The following is a 16,088-nucleotide window of genomic DNA, read 5'->3' on the forward strand; positions in this document are numbered from 1 at the left end:
AAATATTCTAAAACCATAAAGGTTTCAGTAAAACATACTCTGAAGGTCAACTGATACATTTTACCTTGAATTATTCTTGATGAATTCATTCCCTGACTAAATTATCTCAACATAAAAACATAGCTCACTATACTAATCATATAATTTTTCTATCAATGTTAGTGTAACTTCTATCCAGGGATTCAAGTACCATTTTTGCCATAACTTTCAATAATATTTCAGTTACTGGATTAAAGAAATATTTTCAAATTAAAAGCCTGGCAGTCTGAGTTTACTGTAATAGAAAATGTTGTGTTTCATATACCAAAAATGGTAATAGATTAAAAAAGCCAACAAATACTTAAGAGATTTATTAAAGCATCTTATCACAAAGATGGAAACATACAAATTAGAAACATACAACCATCATCTTCCACAGTCAAGTTAAAATGTTATGTATTTTTTCCTGTTTTCATAGCTGAAAAGTCCAGACCTTATACTCAACTCACTCACCCTGAATATTTAATTCATTCTGCCTGGAAGTATCCAGGGCAGCAAATAACCAAAATGCAAACTATTATATAAAGAAAGTGCAGAGTTAAAAAAGAAAATGTGTGGAGAGTACCCCCTCCCTACCCCCTAGTCAAAGGCAAACAATGGCACTTTGCTCTTGCTTAACCTACATTGTCTTCAACAACTATTTAAATGTAATATACTCAACAGCAACAACGAACTCTGAATTCTAATAGATGTCCAAAAAGCTTGTTAGTGTTTAAAAATAAATGCTTAAACAAAGGAAAATGTACTTTGTATCAAACAAGTCTGAAGAGCCCTGTATTGCAGCATTCTGAAAATAAACAAGATGAAAAGCTAGTACAGTTTATTGACAAAGGCAGAATGTCTTCAGGCAGGTATGTAGGGTGGCGGTGGTTCTTTCTCAGGCATCTTCACTGCCACTTCGTAGGCTGGCAAAACATACTGAAGAGAGAAAAAAATTATATTGAACTTAGTTCTCCTTTCAGATCCTATCTGAAATAATTCAGCTTTCAGATTTCATATCTCAAATAGGGGTATACAAACGCACGGAGAAGAGCTGAAGACACTGTTAGCTAAGTACAGCTGACCCTTGAGCAATGTGGGGGTTAGGGGGCGCCGACCCTCCGCAGAGTTAAAAATCCAAGTATAACTTACAGTCAGCCCCCCGTATCTGAAGTACCACATCTGTGGATCCAACCGACTGTAGATCGCATAGTACTATAAGCATCTGCGTATTAGTGGACACTCACAGTTCAAACCTTCATTGTCTAAGGGTCAACTGCAGTTCCTGAGAGTAAAGCTAAAAACCTGTAACTTTATTTACATGCAGGTGACACGTCTGATTCAAGACTGCTAGAGCTGCATGGATGGAAGGACGGGGTGAGGGCAGACAAAGCTTTGCTTCTGAACTGACCCTGATGCCACCAGGACACCCTGACAGGTGGTACATGCCACCGCCCTCCCCTTGCTCCAGTGTGACTGATGAAGCAGCAATGTCAAGTACATGTTAGGAACTGAGGATCTCGGACAAGGGCCCCTCTGTACCATGCTAAATGAAGCCTCCAATAAGTGGCTGGATCCTGAATTTCATCACAATCTGTACTCCAAGCATCAGGTACTTGTATCATTTGCTCTAGGGTAAAAGGCACATCTACGTAGGAGGGTGGAACTTTAACCTAAGTGACTCCCATGTGACAGGCTGGCCCTACATGGGTCACATATAATCTACATGCTGGAAACCTGGGAAGACAGCATAGCAGCAACTAGAGGGCCCCAAGAGGTACCCACCGCACTCGTCTCCCCACAGGAAATGCAGCCTCCCCTCTGCATCATGTGAATGTTTCTGAAAGCAACATATACTACAGCTGATGGTACCCTAACTTTAGAAGTTCCAGAAGCCAAGAGCCTGGCATTGCTCACACTGCTGTTCCCTGTCTGATCTCCCCACAAAAATGCAACTCTTGGAGACCACTTAGAAACCAAACCTAATGGCTGAACAGGACGAGATGAGCAGTGCACAGTGTCTCTAGCCCACGTACCCAGGATTCCAACTAGGAAATGTTGAAACTGGTGGACTTAAGCTACCCATGCCTGAAACCACAGTTATGGCATCAAAGAGAAAGTCAAGATCCAGATTTTTCTTCTGGGAATAATCAATAATGGTCAGTGAAGTTTAAATATATTGAAAGGTCATTCACCTGTGGAGGTGCGTCAAAGGCAGGGTACACAGCTATCTCTGGCATGTTTCTTTTGTTGATGTATGTGTAACAGTTCCAAACACAGTTGATTAGATAAGCCTAAAAGAATACAAACAAAATTTACATATGCTCAAAACTCAACAGATTACCTGCTCTAAAATTAAGGTGACTTTTAATGCTCTCCCCCATGTCTTCTCTATGGAGAAGGGAAGTGACATCCATCTGGACCTAACACAGGCGCTTTCTCTTCTTGCTCTCACTTAAATGTCACAAGTTTTATTATCACCGTTTTACAGAGAAACCAGAGTTGGCGTTTCAATTCAGGTGTGGCAATCATTGTGCTACAGAAGAAATTCTGTTTCCGGACCTTGGGAATTTTAACAGATTTTCAGTCCAGATCATGAGCCACATCCTAAAACATAATAGTGTTACACTTAGGAAGAATCCTGGCATTTCCAACCACTGCCTGGAAGGAAGAGGGAGGACACTGCCTAAAAGCAATCTCTTGTACTACGTCAGAATAAACACTCACTCACTGTGAACTGAAAGGAGATAACCAACAAGAAGGTTGAGATGGACAGTGTCACAGTCCAAAAGGCTCCCCAAATATTCAGTAAGCAACTCACCTTAAAAATGATGAACAAGGCAAAGAACACAAGAACAATGAACAGGAGACAGCTGGAGTCCAATGCCAGGAGGTCATCTTTATAGGGAAAATCAGGCTATAAAAAAAGGGGGGAATGAGTAGGTGAAGCAGAAAGGATTTTTAAAGCAGGGACAATTCTGTATGATACTACAATGAGGAGTAAATGTCATCAGACACCTGTCCAAATCTAAAGACTGGACAATACCAAAAATGACCCCGAATGTAAACTAAGGATTTTGGGTGATAATGATGTGTCAATGCAGGTTCGTCAATTACAACAAACGTACCACTGTGGTTTAGGATGTGGCTAGTAGGGTGGGGGAAGGAGTATATGGGAACTCTGTACATTCTGTTCAATTTTGCTATGAACCTAAAACTGCTCTAAAAAACAGTTTATTAATTAAACATATACACACACTTATATTCAGCCATGGCACCTCCATTTTGCACTTTGTGATAACCTAGAACACATCTTAAGAATACCAAATTAAGCCATGCGCCTCATTTACTGTCATGGGACAGTCCTGGTTCATTATCACAGGTAAGATCTTCATGTCTTAGCTCCCCAAATACATGGTTTGCTCCTTGAAGAGAAGGAACTTACGTTTATATCTAAACCATTCACCAACAATTTGCCTAGAATAGAGTGAAGGATATGGTAAGCACTCAAACATTTGCTACAGATGCTTGCAAAGACAGAAAGCTAAAACTCCAATGAGTGCCAAATGCAGCTGAATTATAATACTTTTCATATGCTCAAAACAAAAGCTGAACTACTTCTGAAGTTCTATGATATCTATCTTTAGGGACTTTTTATACTGGATTATCCAAACGGTATGGTAAGAAGATATTCTATTTTCATCTTACTGGTTTCAACATGGTCAGTAAGAGTAGTAATAATAATTATTTTAAAACACTTTAAAAAATAGAGAGGACAGATTAATAAGAATAGTACCTAAGATGACTCCAAATTTCTATGTAAATATTTTACTTAAAATAAAGAGTTTAATTAGCATACACACTTACTAATTGATACAGATATTCCTTGATTCTTGGCAAATAAGTGAGAGAACTGATACCAATCAGGCAACTGAGAACAAAGTCAAAAAGCCGATAACAGAAGAACGGAATCAGCCAACCCACTTGATACTGAAGAGAAAAAGCAGAAACCACATATATAAAATTACTAAGTATCACTCAGTAAAAGGTCAAATACTAAAAGTTAAAAACATAGAATATATATATACTTACAGAAATTGTTCCATGTACCAGCACTGAACTGATTATAAACATAAGAACAGACACAGCAAAAAGAACACAGGTATTATCTAAGAAAACAAAAACCAAAATGTAAATAAGCTACTCATGTAACCAAAAAAGTAAACTCTTTATGACAAAATAATGTTTTAAATCTAGCTTAAAAAACTGAGTATTTTCAAGATTGGCTATGGAAAAAAATCTAAGGCCAAGAGAGTAAAAAAAAAATCTGCCTCAGCATTAACTAATACAGTTTGAGAAACTCAACGCCTTTGTTTTTCTTATTAAATTGCCACAACTCACTGACACTAATTTAGGATGGCACATGAGCCAGATAATCTGCTAGGGAGAAGATCTCTGCCCAGAGTCTGAGAGTCTGAAGATGTGCAAATAGACAATTATAATCCAATGTGGCAAGGGCTACAACAGAAGCAGAAACAACTAGTTTTGCCTGTAAAATCTAGGAAAAAATATGAAAGAAATGACACAAGTTGGGTTTTGTGACATAAGAAGGGCTCAGCCAGAGGGAAAGGCTGGTATTTGCTTAAAAGACAGATATATTAAACACAGAATGCTACAGATGTCTCCTCTTGCTTTAGATAAAATAAACAATCTGAAATTCCAGGCTCTCCATTAATCCCTCCCCCTACCCCCACTCCATGCTGACATCCAGACTCCCGGCTCCGCATCCTTTCACCCTAGCTTCTCTGCTACACACAGTCTATGTTCTTCTTTGCTCAACTCTTCCTCAGGCTGTTCCCTTTCTCTACATTAATCCATGTTCACTAATTTTTTCAAAAAGCACCCATGTAACTTAATCAGTACTAAACCACACTTGATGAGTTTCTTAGCACAAATCTAAAATGGACTGTGACTCTGGATGGATATTAAGAACCTTTCAGGCACTAACAATGACGAATGAGTAGACTCAATGCTTAATGTTCACACTATTCACTAAATGTCATGTATCATCTTGTCACTTGGAAATTCATTAAATTTTCCTAGAGGATAGAGGATAGCTAAATGATAAGGATTTAAAGGACTTCCCTGCTGCAGCATGCAAAATGGCACTCAAAGGGAAGAAATCAAATATAAACAAAATATGAAATTAAACAGGATAGGTACTATCAAACGTGAAAGCAAAATTTATAATTCAAACAATCAGCTTTCTAGAAGCTTTCTGCTACCGGAAGACTACATATTTATTTCCATTTCTTAAAGTACTGAAATAATAGTTAAAGTGAAGTTCAAAATCTTCCATTGGAGCAACAAATAGCAAAACAGAGGCGAGATGGGGTGGTGGGTGGGAAATACATATAATGCCTGGAGCCAAAGACACTCCAGTACTTATGAACCAATAAAGCAAACAGAATATGAGGGGCTAGATGCCCGGATATGAGCCTCAGGTTTCCACCTACCCACCACCACATTCAGCATCTTCTCCAGGACGCCCCTAAGTCTTCATCCATCTCCAATGTGAATATAAATAAGGACACATTCATATTTGAAAAACAGCCTGCATATGCTGCAGAAGTAGTTCATATACACTAAGTGTCATTTCCTGTTTGGCTGATTCAAAATAACTAATCATGAACCTCATTTAAAAAAATCAGTTATCAGGCCAATGACCAGAAATTAACTTACCTCTGTAACACTGGGTCTGTGGGAAACTCAGTTTCCAAAGAAATACCAACTATCGTACGGCCAGGAACTATGTATTTTTATAGTCTCTCAATAACATGGCTTTGACAGAATTATAATCAACAAAAATATGATAATGAATACATCTGGTTTTCTCTGCAGCAGCGATAACACTCATGCAACAGGCAATAAACCTGTGACCTCTTCCCTGCAGTTCTGAAAGAACCAGTGCACAGACCTCCAAGAATCTCAATGACTGTAAGTCTTTTTCTGTGCCTCAGCTTGAGGAGAAACACACACGACAAGGGAAAATGCTGACATTAGCAGCTTCAGCACAATTTTATTTATTGTTCTATTTTGGTTAAAAAAAAAGATTACTCAGAAAAAAAAAAATCAAATACTAGAAGGAATAGTTTCTATATGTTCTTGGTATTTCTGCTCTCAATTTGACAACAAAACCAAAGGATCAGACTATATCTGAAAAGACAACCAGGAGACTCATTTAAAAAAAACACAACTTTAAAAACACAGTATGAACAACTATTAGTGTTATCACACTACAATATATGTAACTGATGGCAACAAAACTCTACCTGGCTCCTAGAAATAGGTTAGCCCTGTGGACAATGAATCACTTGAATTAACAACCAAATTAAAAAAAAAAACTTCATTAATAGATCAGAGATCAAAATGCAATGAACTGCAGAACTTTATGATAAAAGATAACCTAAAAATGTTATGATGAAGATCCTGTAATATTACAAATATAACACATGTGAACTGGGAACATTTATCTGAAGTGAAATTTTTCTGAATAAGAAATTGTTCACCCTGAAAAGTCTGAAGGATAATTTTCTGTTCAAATATTAAATTCCTAACATAATTTTTAATATAAAATTAAACTTGTATTTTAAAGAAAGATAAATAATGAAAATACTGCTCTCAGGGAATTAAATAGGTTTAAAAGGTAATTCCCATGAATGTTCTAGGAGTACCCTATTTTTAACTCCAAATGTCCAGTCTTCATCTAAATAACAGAAATATATTTAGAATTGGTACCCTGAGCAAAAGATATCACCAAATATTCAAATAATTCATATTTTATACTTGACTGTAAGATTTTGCTTCACAAGCAAATCTCCCATCCTCGGCTACACTAGTCAGCTGACCCCCAAAGGCTCAGTCTTTTTGTAATTCCTTCTCTCCTTCCTCTCTCCACAGTACCCCACAGAAATCAATGACCAATGTACAATACATATTTCTCAAAAATCTTCTAGCAGTCCATTACATTTTCTGGCTATAAATGCTCAATTATAATTCTCAAAGTATCTTCGAAAAACCTAGGAAAACATTTTATGCCTCAGCAAGTATAATAACAAACATAATTTAATCAATCCTCCCCTAAGTCACAAGTGTGTGCATAATTAGCAGGAGATGGTTTCAACTAAAGACATACCAGCCATTCTCTCAGATGAATAGTAATTGCCAATGACTTCATACTGAATGTTGACAGCTGGCATTGAGTTTGGATGCGTTACCTCCACAGTCAGCAAAATTCCCATCAACAGGTTGACCACCTGTGAAAGAAAACATTTTATCAATTACATTATTAACCAGGAAAGCGTCTTCAGAATAATCATAATCCTTAGACATCTTCCCCCACTAAACATTGTTTTACTTGAAGTAACAAAGACATAAAAAGGAGACTACCTATGAGATAAAGTAATACACAACTATCACTTTAAGAATGGTTTAAAATAAATATTTCATAAAATTAAAGTATAAACTTGATACTGTCTCAGAGAAAAGATGTTTGATCCTATGTTAATACAACAGAATAAAAAGGCATACCAATTTAAGTTGAGAGATCATCACAAATTGTTCATGTCAGAGTCACGTATTTATTCATAACCCAATATCAGAATTTCTAGGTTTAAAGAAGCTATGGTTAGTCCAATATACTTATTTATCAGAGAAACATAATATCCATCAGCTAAGTATGTAATGATCCAGCAGATCAGCCAAAAGCCCCTCCACACTATCTCCTATCTAGTGATGGGGAAGTATTTCCTGTTAAGCTACCTTCAAATGCTTTAAAGACTTTCCAAGATTTTGACCATGTCACTTAACTTTCACCTATTGGTCTTAATTCTACTGTTTGAGCTAGTTTGCTAGCCCTTCCGAGTAAGTGCTCCCCTAACACCTAAGGGCAGTCAACACATGCCTCCAAATACTACCTTTTCTAGAATAAACACTCAGGTACTTAAACCACTTTTCTAACTACATGTTTCCAGCTACCTCACTAGTTTCTCTTTGCTCTCCTCTATACACATGCTCCAGTTGTACAACATATTATTTAAATGAGGGAAGATCAGTCCAGTCACAACACACCAGACCTCAGTTCCCATATGCTAGTTTAACAAATTTCAAGTAATACAGTCTGAAACTGTACTGGCTGCAGATGTTTTTTGCATGTCACCTATGAGTGACTCCATAAAACCCTTTATTCTTTTTCATATTTGATCCTGTTAGGCTACCACCTGTACCTATAGTTGGATTCAGAGGCACAAGCATGAGCCCTTATATGTATCTGCAATCAAATTTCATCTTAATAACATTCTTGCCTATCAAGATTTTCTCCATCTAGGAGATTCCTCAAAAAACTAAAAATAGACTTACTGTAAGATCCAGCAGTCCCACTCCTGGGCATATATCAGGAGAGAACTCTAACTTGAGAAGATACATGCACCCCAATGTTCACAGCAGCACTATATACAATAGCCAAGACATGGAAAGAACTTAAATGTCCATCAACAGATGACTGGATAAAGAAGCCTGTGGTATATTTATACAATGGAATACTACTCAGCCATAAAAAAGAATAAAATAATGCCATTTGCAGCAACATGGATGGACCTAGAGATCATCATTCCAAGTGAAGTAAAGCCGGAAAGAAAAATACCATATGATATCACTTATATATGGACTCTAAAAAAAGTAAAAGGAAGACTCTAATGAACTTATCTATGAAACAGAAACAGACTCACAGACATAGCAAAGAATCCTATGGTTACGGGGGGAGGGAGGGTGTGGAAAGGGACAAATTGGGAGTTCCAGATTTGCAGATACTAACAATTATATGTAAAATAGGTAAACAACTTTCTTCTGTATAGCACGGGGAACTATATTCAATGTCTTATAGTAACCTATAATGAAAAAGAATATAGAAAGGAATATATGTATGTATATGTATGACTGAAATATGCTGTACACCAGAAATTGACACATTGCAAACTGACTAAACTTCAATTAAAAAAAAAATTCTCCATCTAGATTCTGACACTCTTCAGATTGACTCTCCCTCAGCTTCCTGCATTTGAAAACATGATGAGCATGTAATCAAGGTCTCCATCTAAGTCACTAGCAAGAGAACAGCCCTGAGGACAAAGCTGCCAGAGGCTGTTCTCCTCCTATTAGTCAACAACCTTTGAACAAAAGTCTTTATCTGGTCCAGAAGAACATCTTGAGATTTTGCCAAACACCTTGCTGAAATCCCATCATGCTATCTGAATTTTCTTAGTCTACCAGGGTGTAATCCAGTCAAAAAGGAAATTATTTATGCCTCTAGTTAGTGAATCCCACAGTTAACCCAGGAGGCACCATTTGCTTTAAGTGCTCAAAACAACCCTGCTAATGATGTGATACAGAAATCTCACCTAGGACTGGAAGCTCCCCCATCTAAAGTTCACAGAATCTATCTTCCTCCTCTTTGTGAAAATCTGAATATAGGATATTTTCAAGAGATATCTAAGGTTTATCAACACTATTTTAAACAATCTTTATTATACAGCTCTCTCTAGTCCACCCTGAATGATTAAAAACAATTTACCAGTTGAAGGCATTTCACATTCTCTTAGACAAGCAGCCCAAGTTTTATCTTTCAATAAGATAAACAATGTCACAATATCTAATTCAGAATCGTCTGATATTTCTGAGAATACACTATAAATCAAGTATATTTACATATATACTTCACTTATTCCTCACAATAGCCTTGTGAAATTAAATATTACTTAAGCCCTTTTGCACATGGGGAAACTAAAATTCAGCAAAGTGAAATAGCATGTGTTAAGTTCACTCACTGAGCTGTAGGAGGATAGAGCTAGCATACAAATCTGGTTCCTTTTAAGACATCCTGCTTCTTAGCACTACATAATTACTTATAACCATTCCTAAGCAACTCTTGTTTTGAGAGCTTTCCAAAAGAAACCATTCTCTGAGGCTATAAAATGTTTATACTTTACTCTCTAAATAAATATGTTCAGTAACATGCCTTTTTCCTTGCATTGCTCAAAGGCAAGGTCTTTTATCCTTCAATGCTTGAAAGGTCTTACAAGAGATAATTATATTTGCAAGGTGGCTCCCCAGTTGAAGGCTGATTTTTTTTTTAATGGCTCATCTTTACTGCAATGGATTTTGCACAGTGTATGTGATGTATGAGTTAATATGATTAGGTGAATTATTGAACAATCAGATATATCTACTAAAATATTGTGTATGGAAATCAGTTTGAAATCAACTCAGCAAACTCTGCTAAGCATGATATAGTCATAAGTTAAAAGCTCTGCGCTGTACAGAAAACACTCATGTCAAAAGAACAGACCATGCAAACTCAATTACTAAATGAAAGACGTGACACACCAAACTACTTAGGAGCTTAATTTTCCCTTATTTTTATCACATGTAGAATTTATAAAAATCTCTTTTCTTCTCTTCCATGGGTAAGTCACAGACTCACCCACTATTATATCTTCTAGTATTAGTGACACTTCAAATTTCATTTCGGAGTCATATCCCTGAATATTAAACAAATCATAGGTCTAATCAAAAGGACCAAGAAATGGTAAAATAAGTTCAGTGCTACTTCATTAAAAGCTCAATTTTTCAAATCTTCATTGAATTAATTATATTTCATTAGAACCCCAACTTACATTTTAAAGTACTAATCTGGAAAATCTATCCTTGAGATCTTAAAAGATTCATCACTGAACACCTATCCTGTGCTCATATATAGGCCCTATCCTATTTACTTTTGATTACAGTTGATATTTCTAAGTTCCATGTAGTATTTTTCAAAACATACATAAAATTTACTTTTTGGTCTTATAATGTAAAATTTCTCTAAAGAGAGCAACTAGGAACACACAGCTCCAGAACACTTATTCCTGATTAATTTTTCCCTTTTACTGCATTCAGGAAAGAAAATTAATAAGAATATAATTAAAATAATGATCACTTCTAAACCTAGTAATATGGAAAGGTAGTGAATGCAGCAAATACTCGTATAAGTTACCAGCGTGGGGAATGGACACACCAGTGTAGGAAAGGTACTGTATTTAGTGGATTAAACAGCATGGTTTGTGTTATTTTTGTAAGCCTTTTGCATACCTTATATAAGTTAAAAAAATATGTTTGATTTCACTTGTTTCAAAGGAACAATATCAAATCTTTGAAAGCACTTACTGTCAGGAGAGTAATTTCTCTTTGCTTTCTCATTTGATTACCACACCCATCCCAGAAGATTCACTGAGGATCTGTCTGTATTTCTGTTTTTGTTTTTGTTTTAAATCATTACTCTTTAGTTTTCCAAAACACAGCATATTTTCCCACAACTCAGTATCTCCTAAGACTATATAATTAGAGCAATGTTTTAGAACATACTGATAAAGGCCTCAGGAGACAAAGACTCTCATCAGATAAAGGCCAAAATTGATTATCTTTAAAATTTTGCTAAATGTACACTATACATGTATCTATAGTTGTTTACCATTATGTACAGTTACAAATGAGTTATTCCTACTATTTTTGGAGAATTCATTTAACTCAAGTATTTAATTGAATACTCCAAATGCTCTAATAAGTTACTACTATACACACTTCATAGAGGAAGGTATATCTTATTGTGGGGAAGAAAAAGTTTAAAAAGACAATCACACTAATGTGTAATTAGTGCTATTGAATACGTACATACAAAAGGTATGCAGTAACTTTTCGAGGTACACAGGGAGGAAACCAGATCCCTCTGGCTGGGAAGCAAGGAACTTCACCAAGAAAACAATTGTGGAAAAAAAACTAAGTGGAATTGGCAAAATGGTTGCTACTAGTTGCAGGTATGTAATGAGTAAATAAGAGATTTTTATACCATTTCATTATTTTTGCATATTTGAGATTTTTCTCAAAAAAGTTTTTAAAAAGTGACCTTAGAGAAGAGAATTTGGGGGAGCAGGAATAGTATATGCAAAGGCACCAAGGCATAAAGCATGTTTGAGGAAAGATATTTAACTTTGAAATATAAACAAGGTACACTTGTTTAAAGAAGTCCATGATGAGGGCTGGAAAGGAATACAGCTTGAGGAAGCCTGTCTTTGCTTCCTTCCTAGCTACCTAGCTTTTAGATTGTTTATGGTTAAGACACTCATGAAAAATCACCCATATATGAAATCTTTCCAAGACCTAAAATTATGACAACTTCTCAAAATGTCTTCTTGTTGGTACAGCATTACTATGAAGGAGGACAACCCTGCAGCAGACTTTTAAGCTCATTCAATTGTACAATAAACATTTGAACTTATACCACACAAGAAACTGCTGTTTTAAATCATCTGACCTCAGATTTTTCAATAATCGATAGAGAAAACAATTTATGACTGTCAGTTTAAACTGGAGCTTACACTGAAATTTCATATTACTTAAACCATATTAAGCCAGGACGGCTTCTTTCAAATCTAAATGCCAAAGGCTAACACTTCAGGGCTGGTGCATATAATAGTTGGCTTTGGCTTCTCTGTGTCCTACTGCCCTATTTAATACCATACAATTAATCCTTTGATATACAGTGTGCAATCACCTTAACACTAGCTCAGAAGAAGCAGTTGCTAGAAAGCAATGACACTGTGTCAGATACAAAGTCATTGATACAGTGTCTGCACCCAGGAGGAGGGAGGACTACACCCCTCAGGTTCCAAACCCCACAGAGGCAATCTAAAAAGAACCATAAATTGTCTCCCACCTGGAATAGAGGAGGAAAACTATTCTGACAAGGTACTTGGAGAGGGAAGTGACATTCTACTTCACCCACTCCTGTATTATTTCTTTGCCTTCGTAAAGAAGCTTCTGGCAACAAAACTGCACTGCTTAGATAAGTCCTCTTTATGTCTTGGTGGTCTTGTTTTTTCTAAATGTTACATGTATCCCCAACTAGGCAGAAACTGTGTCTTTATATTGCTGTGATACTGAAGCCACAACTTTGAAAGTCACTAGCAATATTGTAATCAACAAAACCAACACCCTTTTCCAGTTCTTAATCCAATTTGAATCTGATACTGCTGATTATCTTCCCTTCCCCGACACTGTGCCATAAGCTTCATTTTCATATCTGTGCCCCAAAGTTCTTTGTAATACCATCAACATCTTAAGGGCAAATACTATGTTCAAGACAAGAAACATCTGAGAGCCTCTGTGTGGCAGATAATAAGAACATAGAAGACGAATAACACATGTCCCTGTGATTTATTCTTTCTGCATGTGCACCATAGCTTTTTACACTGTAGATGGTCAATAAATCTCTTAAAATAGATTAACTGATTTAAGCAGCTTATAATGTTCTACTAAACAGAAAAATCCACGCAAAGAAACAAGAGCTTTGCCGTCTTTTTTAAAACCGTGAAACTAAAACATGGAAAAAGGAAGATAATGTGAAATGTTTTCACATCAAGTGCTTCCAGTGCGGAACAGATTTAAAAGTCCCTGATCCCCACATTGGGGGAATAAATGCCCTTACAAAAGTTGTTCTCGCTGCATTTTGAGTTTCACTGTTTATAACTCGCACTTTTCCTTACAATTCCTTTCATTTTTATGAGCCAAGCCCACAGCATCAAAAAAAATCTGCCTTGGAAAGAAATACAGCCAATTACATTCAGATGGTTGAAATTTAGATGGTGCTTATTTTCTTCTTGAGGAGGAGTTAGAAATCCTTCGTTCCATGAATGGAGGGAAGGATCTGAAAACAGGAAGATTTAGTGGGCAGGCAAGAGTCCAAGGCTGCTGGACTCTATTTCTCAGTTAAGTAGGAGAGAAGGTCATCTTCTAGGGATGAAGGAGGCAGGCTTGAGTGACAGGTTTGAGGACCCTAAAGATTTGAATTATTCATTCAGGGGAGTGGAAGGCAGGGCTAAGGACAAACAAAAGAAATTGAAAACCCAGGCCTTTAGTAAAATGCAGAAGAAGTAAAAGTTGGAAATACAATGCTGCTATTGCCATGACCTGATCAATGTCCAGTATTATAAATCAGTTAAAATATATAAGGGGGGGTCTTTGTGTGGAAATGTGATACAGCAATAAAACGATGTTTCTAAATATAAAAGTACAGGAAATATTAAAAGAAACAAGCAAATAAGCCTACACATTCAAGTTTTGTTATTTTTGATGTACATTAATGAAGAAGACTGTAAAAAACAAAAACAAAAACAACAACATGGTACTCAGGAATAATGGAGTTCAGGTCCCCTGAGGGTGGGCCGTGAAACCTGTCTGCCTAACTGAAGATGATTCTTGTCTGGTGCTTGTCAAATGGTAATAATTTTGAGGCTGTGGGTCGGGAAGTAATGAAAACAGAGAAGGACAAAAATAATGTCTCTGATAAAGCTCTTCCTTTTTGGCAGTTTGCAGGAGTTATCAGAAATTGCAGTATCACTAATGCTGCAACCTCCCTAATCAGAACTAAATCAAAAAAAAATTTAATCACAAACTAATTAGCAAAAGTGGCCAAAACAATATGTCTGTCAAAACTTCTGTAAAGTCATCAAAACCTAAAACTACCTGAACAGAATCAGGTATTTACAAGTCACAAATTAGCTTCAATGTATATGGATACCGGAGACAGTGGTAAGACATCACAAAAAGTATTACTAGTGAACCACCAATCAAGAACACTGTCAATTTGGTTATGACATAATATTGTATAAGTCCTGGAACCTAGGGAATGAGTATGTGGCCAAAACAGAGTAGGCTCTCAGTAAAGTCCATAAAAAAGAAGGAATGGGTCTGATATGAAAAATGTCTCATGAGCAGGGGGAGAAATGCATTAGGAAAAGGCAGATCTATACATCCTGGCTCTCCTCCCAGGCTTAAGTTCTCAGTAAATCTGCTAAATAAAATGTAATTCTCAACTTTCAAGTTGTACGTATTTTTTTTCAGTTGACATCTATTCAGCTCTAAATTATAGATAACTAATAGCAAGAGGAAATATTCTTGTCCATTGAACTTTGTATTGAATACCCCTCCTTGAAAAAAGCCATTTTGCAACTATTTGTAAGTTCATTTCCTATTCCTGCTTTCAGCAATGTAAGTGAGCACTTAACATTGTCCTTTAAACAGGTTCTGACACCTCTGTGTCCCCCTCATTAATTAATTAATTAAATCAATAAAATCTTTGACATGTCTTCATTCTGTATTTGTATGTGACTTATAACTTTTACATTTTTAAGAAAATACATGGTTTTACTCTTTGGAAAGTACACTTCCTTTTAGGGAACAGAGAGGCCTTCCTCTCTGCCATTCTTAGCTGAAGACCACACTGAATTCAATGTAAAGTTTATTGCATTGGCATGGCCTCAGTGAACACTGCCTGAAATTATATGTGGATTTGTTGATCATTTATCTCCTCCACAAAAATGTAAATTCTAGAAGAGCAGAGACCTTGTTTACTTCTGCAACATTGAAGGAGTTGTCCACGGACAATTATCCTAGTTTGAATAATACTTCCAAACTATCTGGGAGACTATAGTTAAGCCAAGCTACACTAAAGGGTGGAATGGGGTGGTAGCAATTTAGCTCAGAATGAATTATGCCATTTCTCCACTTACCAGGTGTAGACTAACAATACCACCCCCCGCCACACACACAAAGTTCCATAGCCCTTCCTGTGTGCTATGCACGGGTCCAGTGGCCTTGTTTATTTTGAATCATTTCATCCTTACAACAGCACTATAAGGAAGATACTTTTATATTATTTAACTCCACAAGGAAGTTAAATTCCGTGTCCAAAATTACAAAGCCAGTATTTGTCAGAACTGAGATTAAAACTTACCACACCAGTTTCCAAACTCTGCAGCACATTAGACTCCCCTGAGGATCTTTAGAAACCACTGATACCTGGCTACTACCCACAGGCATCCTGATTTAATTGTTATGGGTCTGACCTGGGCATTGGAAATAGAAAAAGCTCTCCAGGTAATTCTCATGTGCAGCACTATGTTATTCTGTCTTGATAT

At 36.5% G+C, this 16,088-nt stretch overlaps 1 protein-coding gene across 1 annotated transcript; it reads right to left on the reverse strand.

Annotated features, from left to right (window-relative positions):
- Positions 1-335: 335 nt before the first annotated feature.
- LOC105074786 (lysosomal-associated transmembrane protein 4A-like) lies at positions 336-8,090 on the reverse strand. Its single transcript, XM_010962421.3, has 7 exons — positions 8,061-8,090; positions 7,214-7,334; positions 4,111-4,187; positions 3,886-4,008; positions 2,840-2,935; positions 2,214-2,312; positions 336-957 (listed from the first exon to the last, which is right to left on the reverse strand). Exons 1-7 carry the CDS (start codon positions 8,088-8,090, stop codon positions 883-885), a joined length of 621 nt encoding a protein of 206 aa, XP_010960723.3. The 3' UTR covers positions 336-882.
- Positions 8,091-16,088: the final 7,998 nt, after the last annotated feature.

This window comes from Camelus bactrianus, chromosome 35, assembly GCF_048773025.1.
Source record: "Camelus bactrianus isolate YW-2024 breed Bactrian camel chromosome 35, ASM4877302v1, whole genome shotgun sequence".
NCBI lineage: Eukaryota > Metazoa > Chordata > Mammalia > Artiodactyla > Camelidae > Camelus > Camelus bactrianus.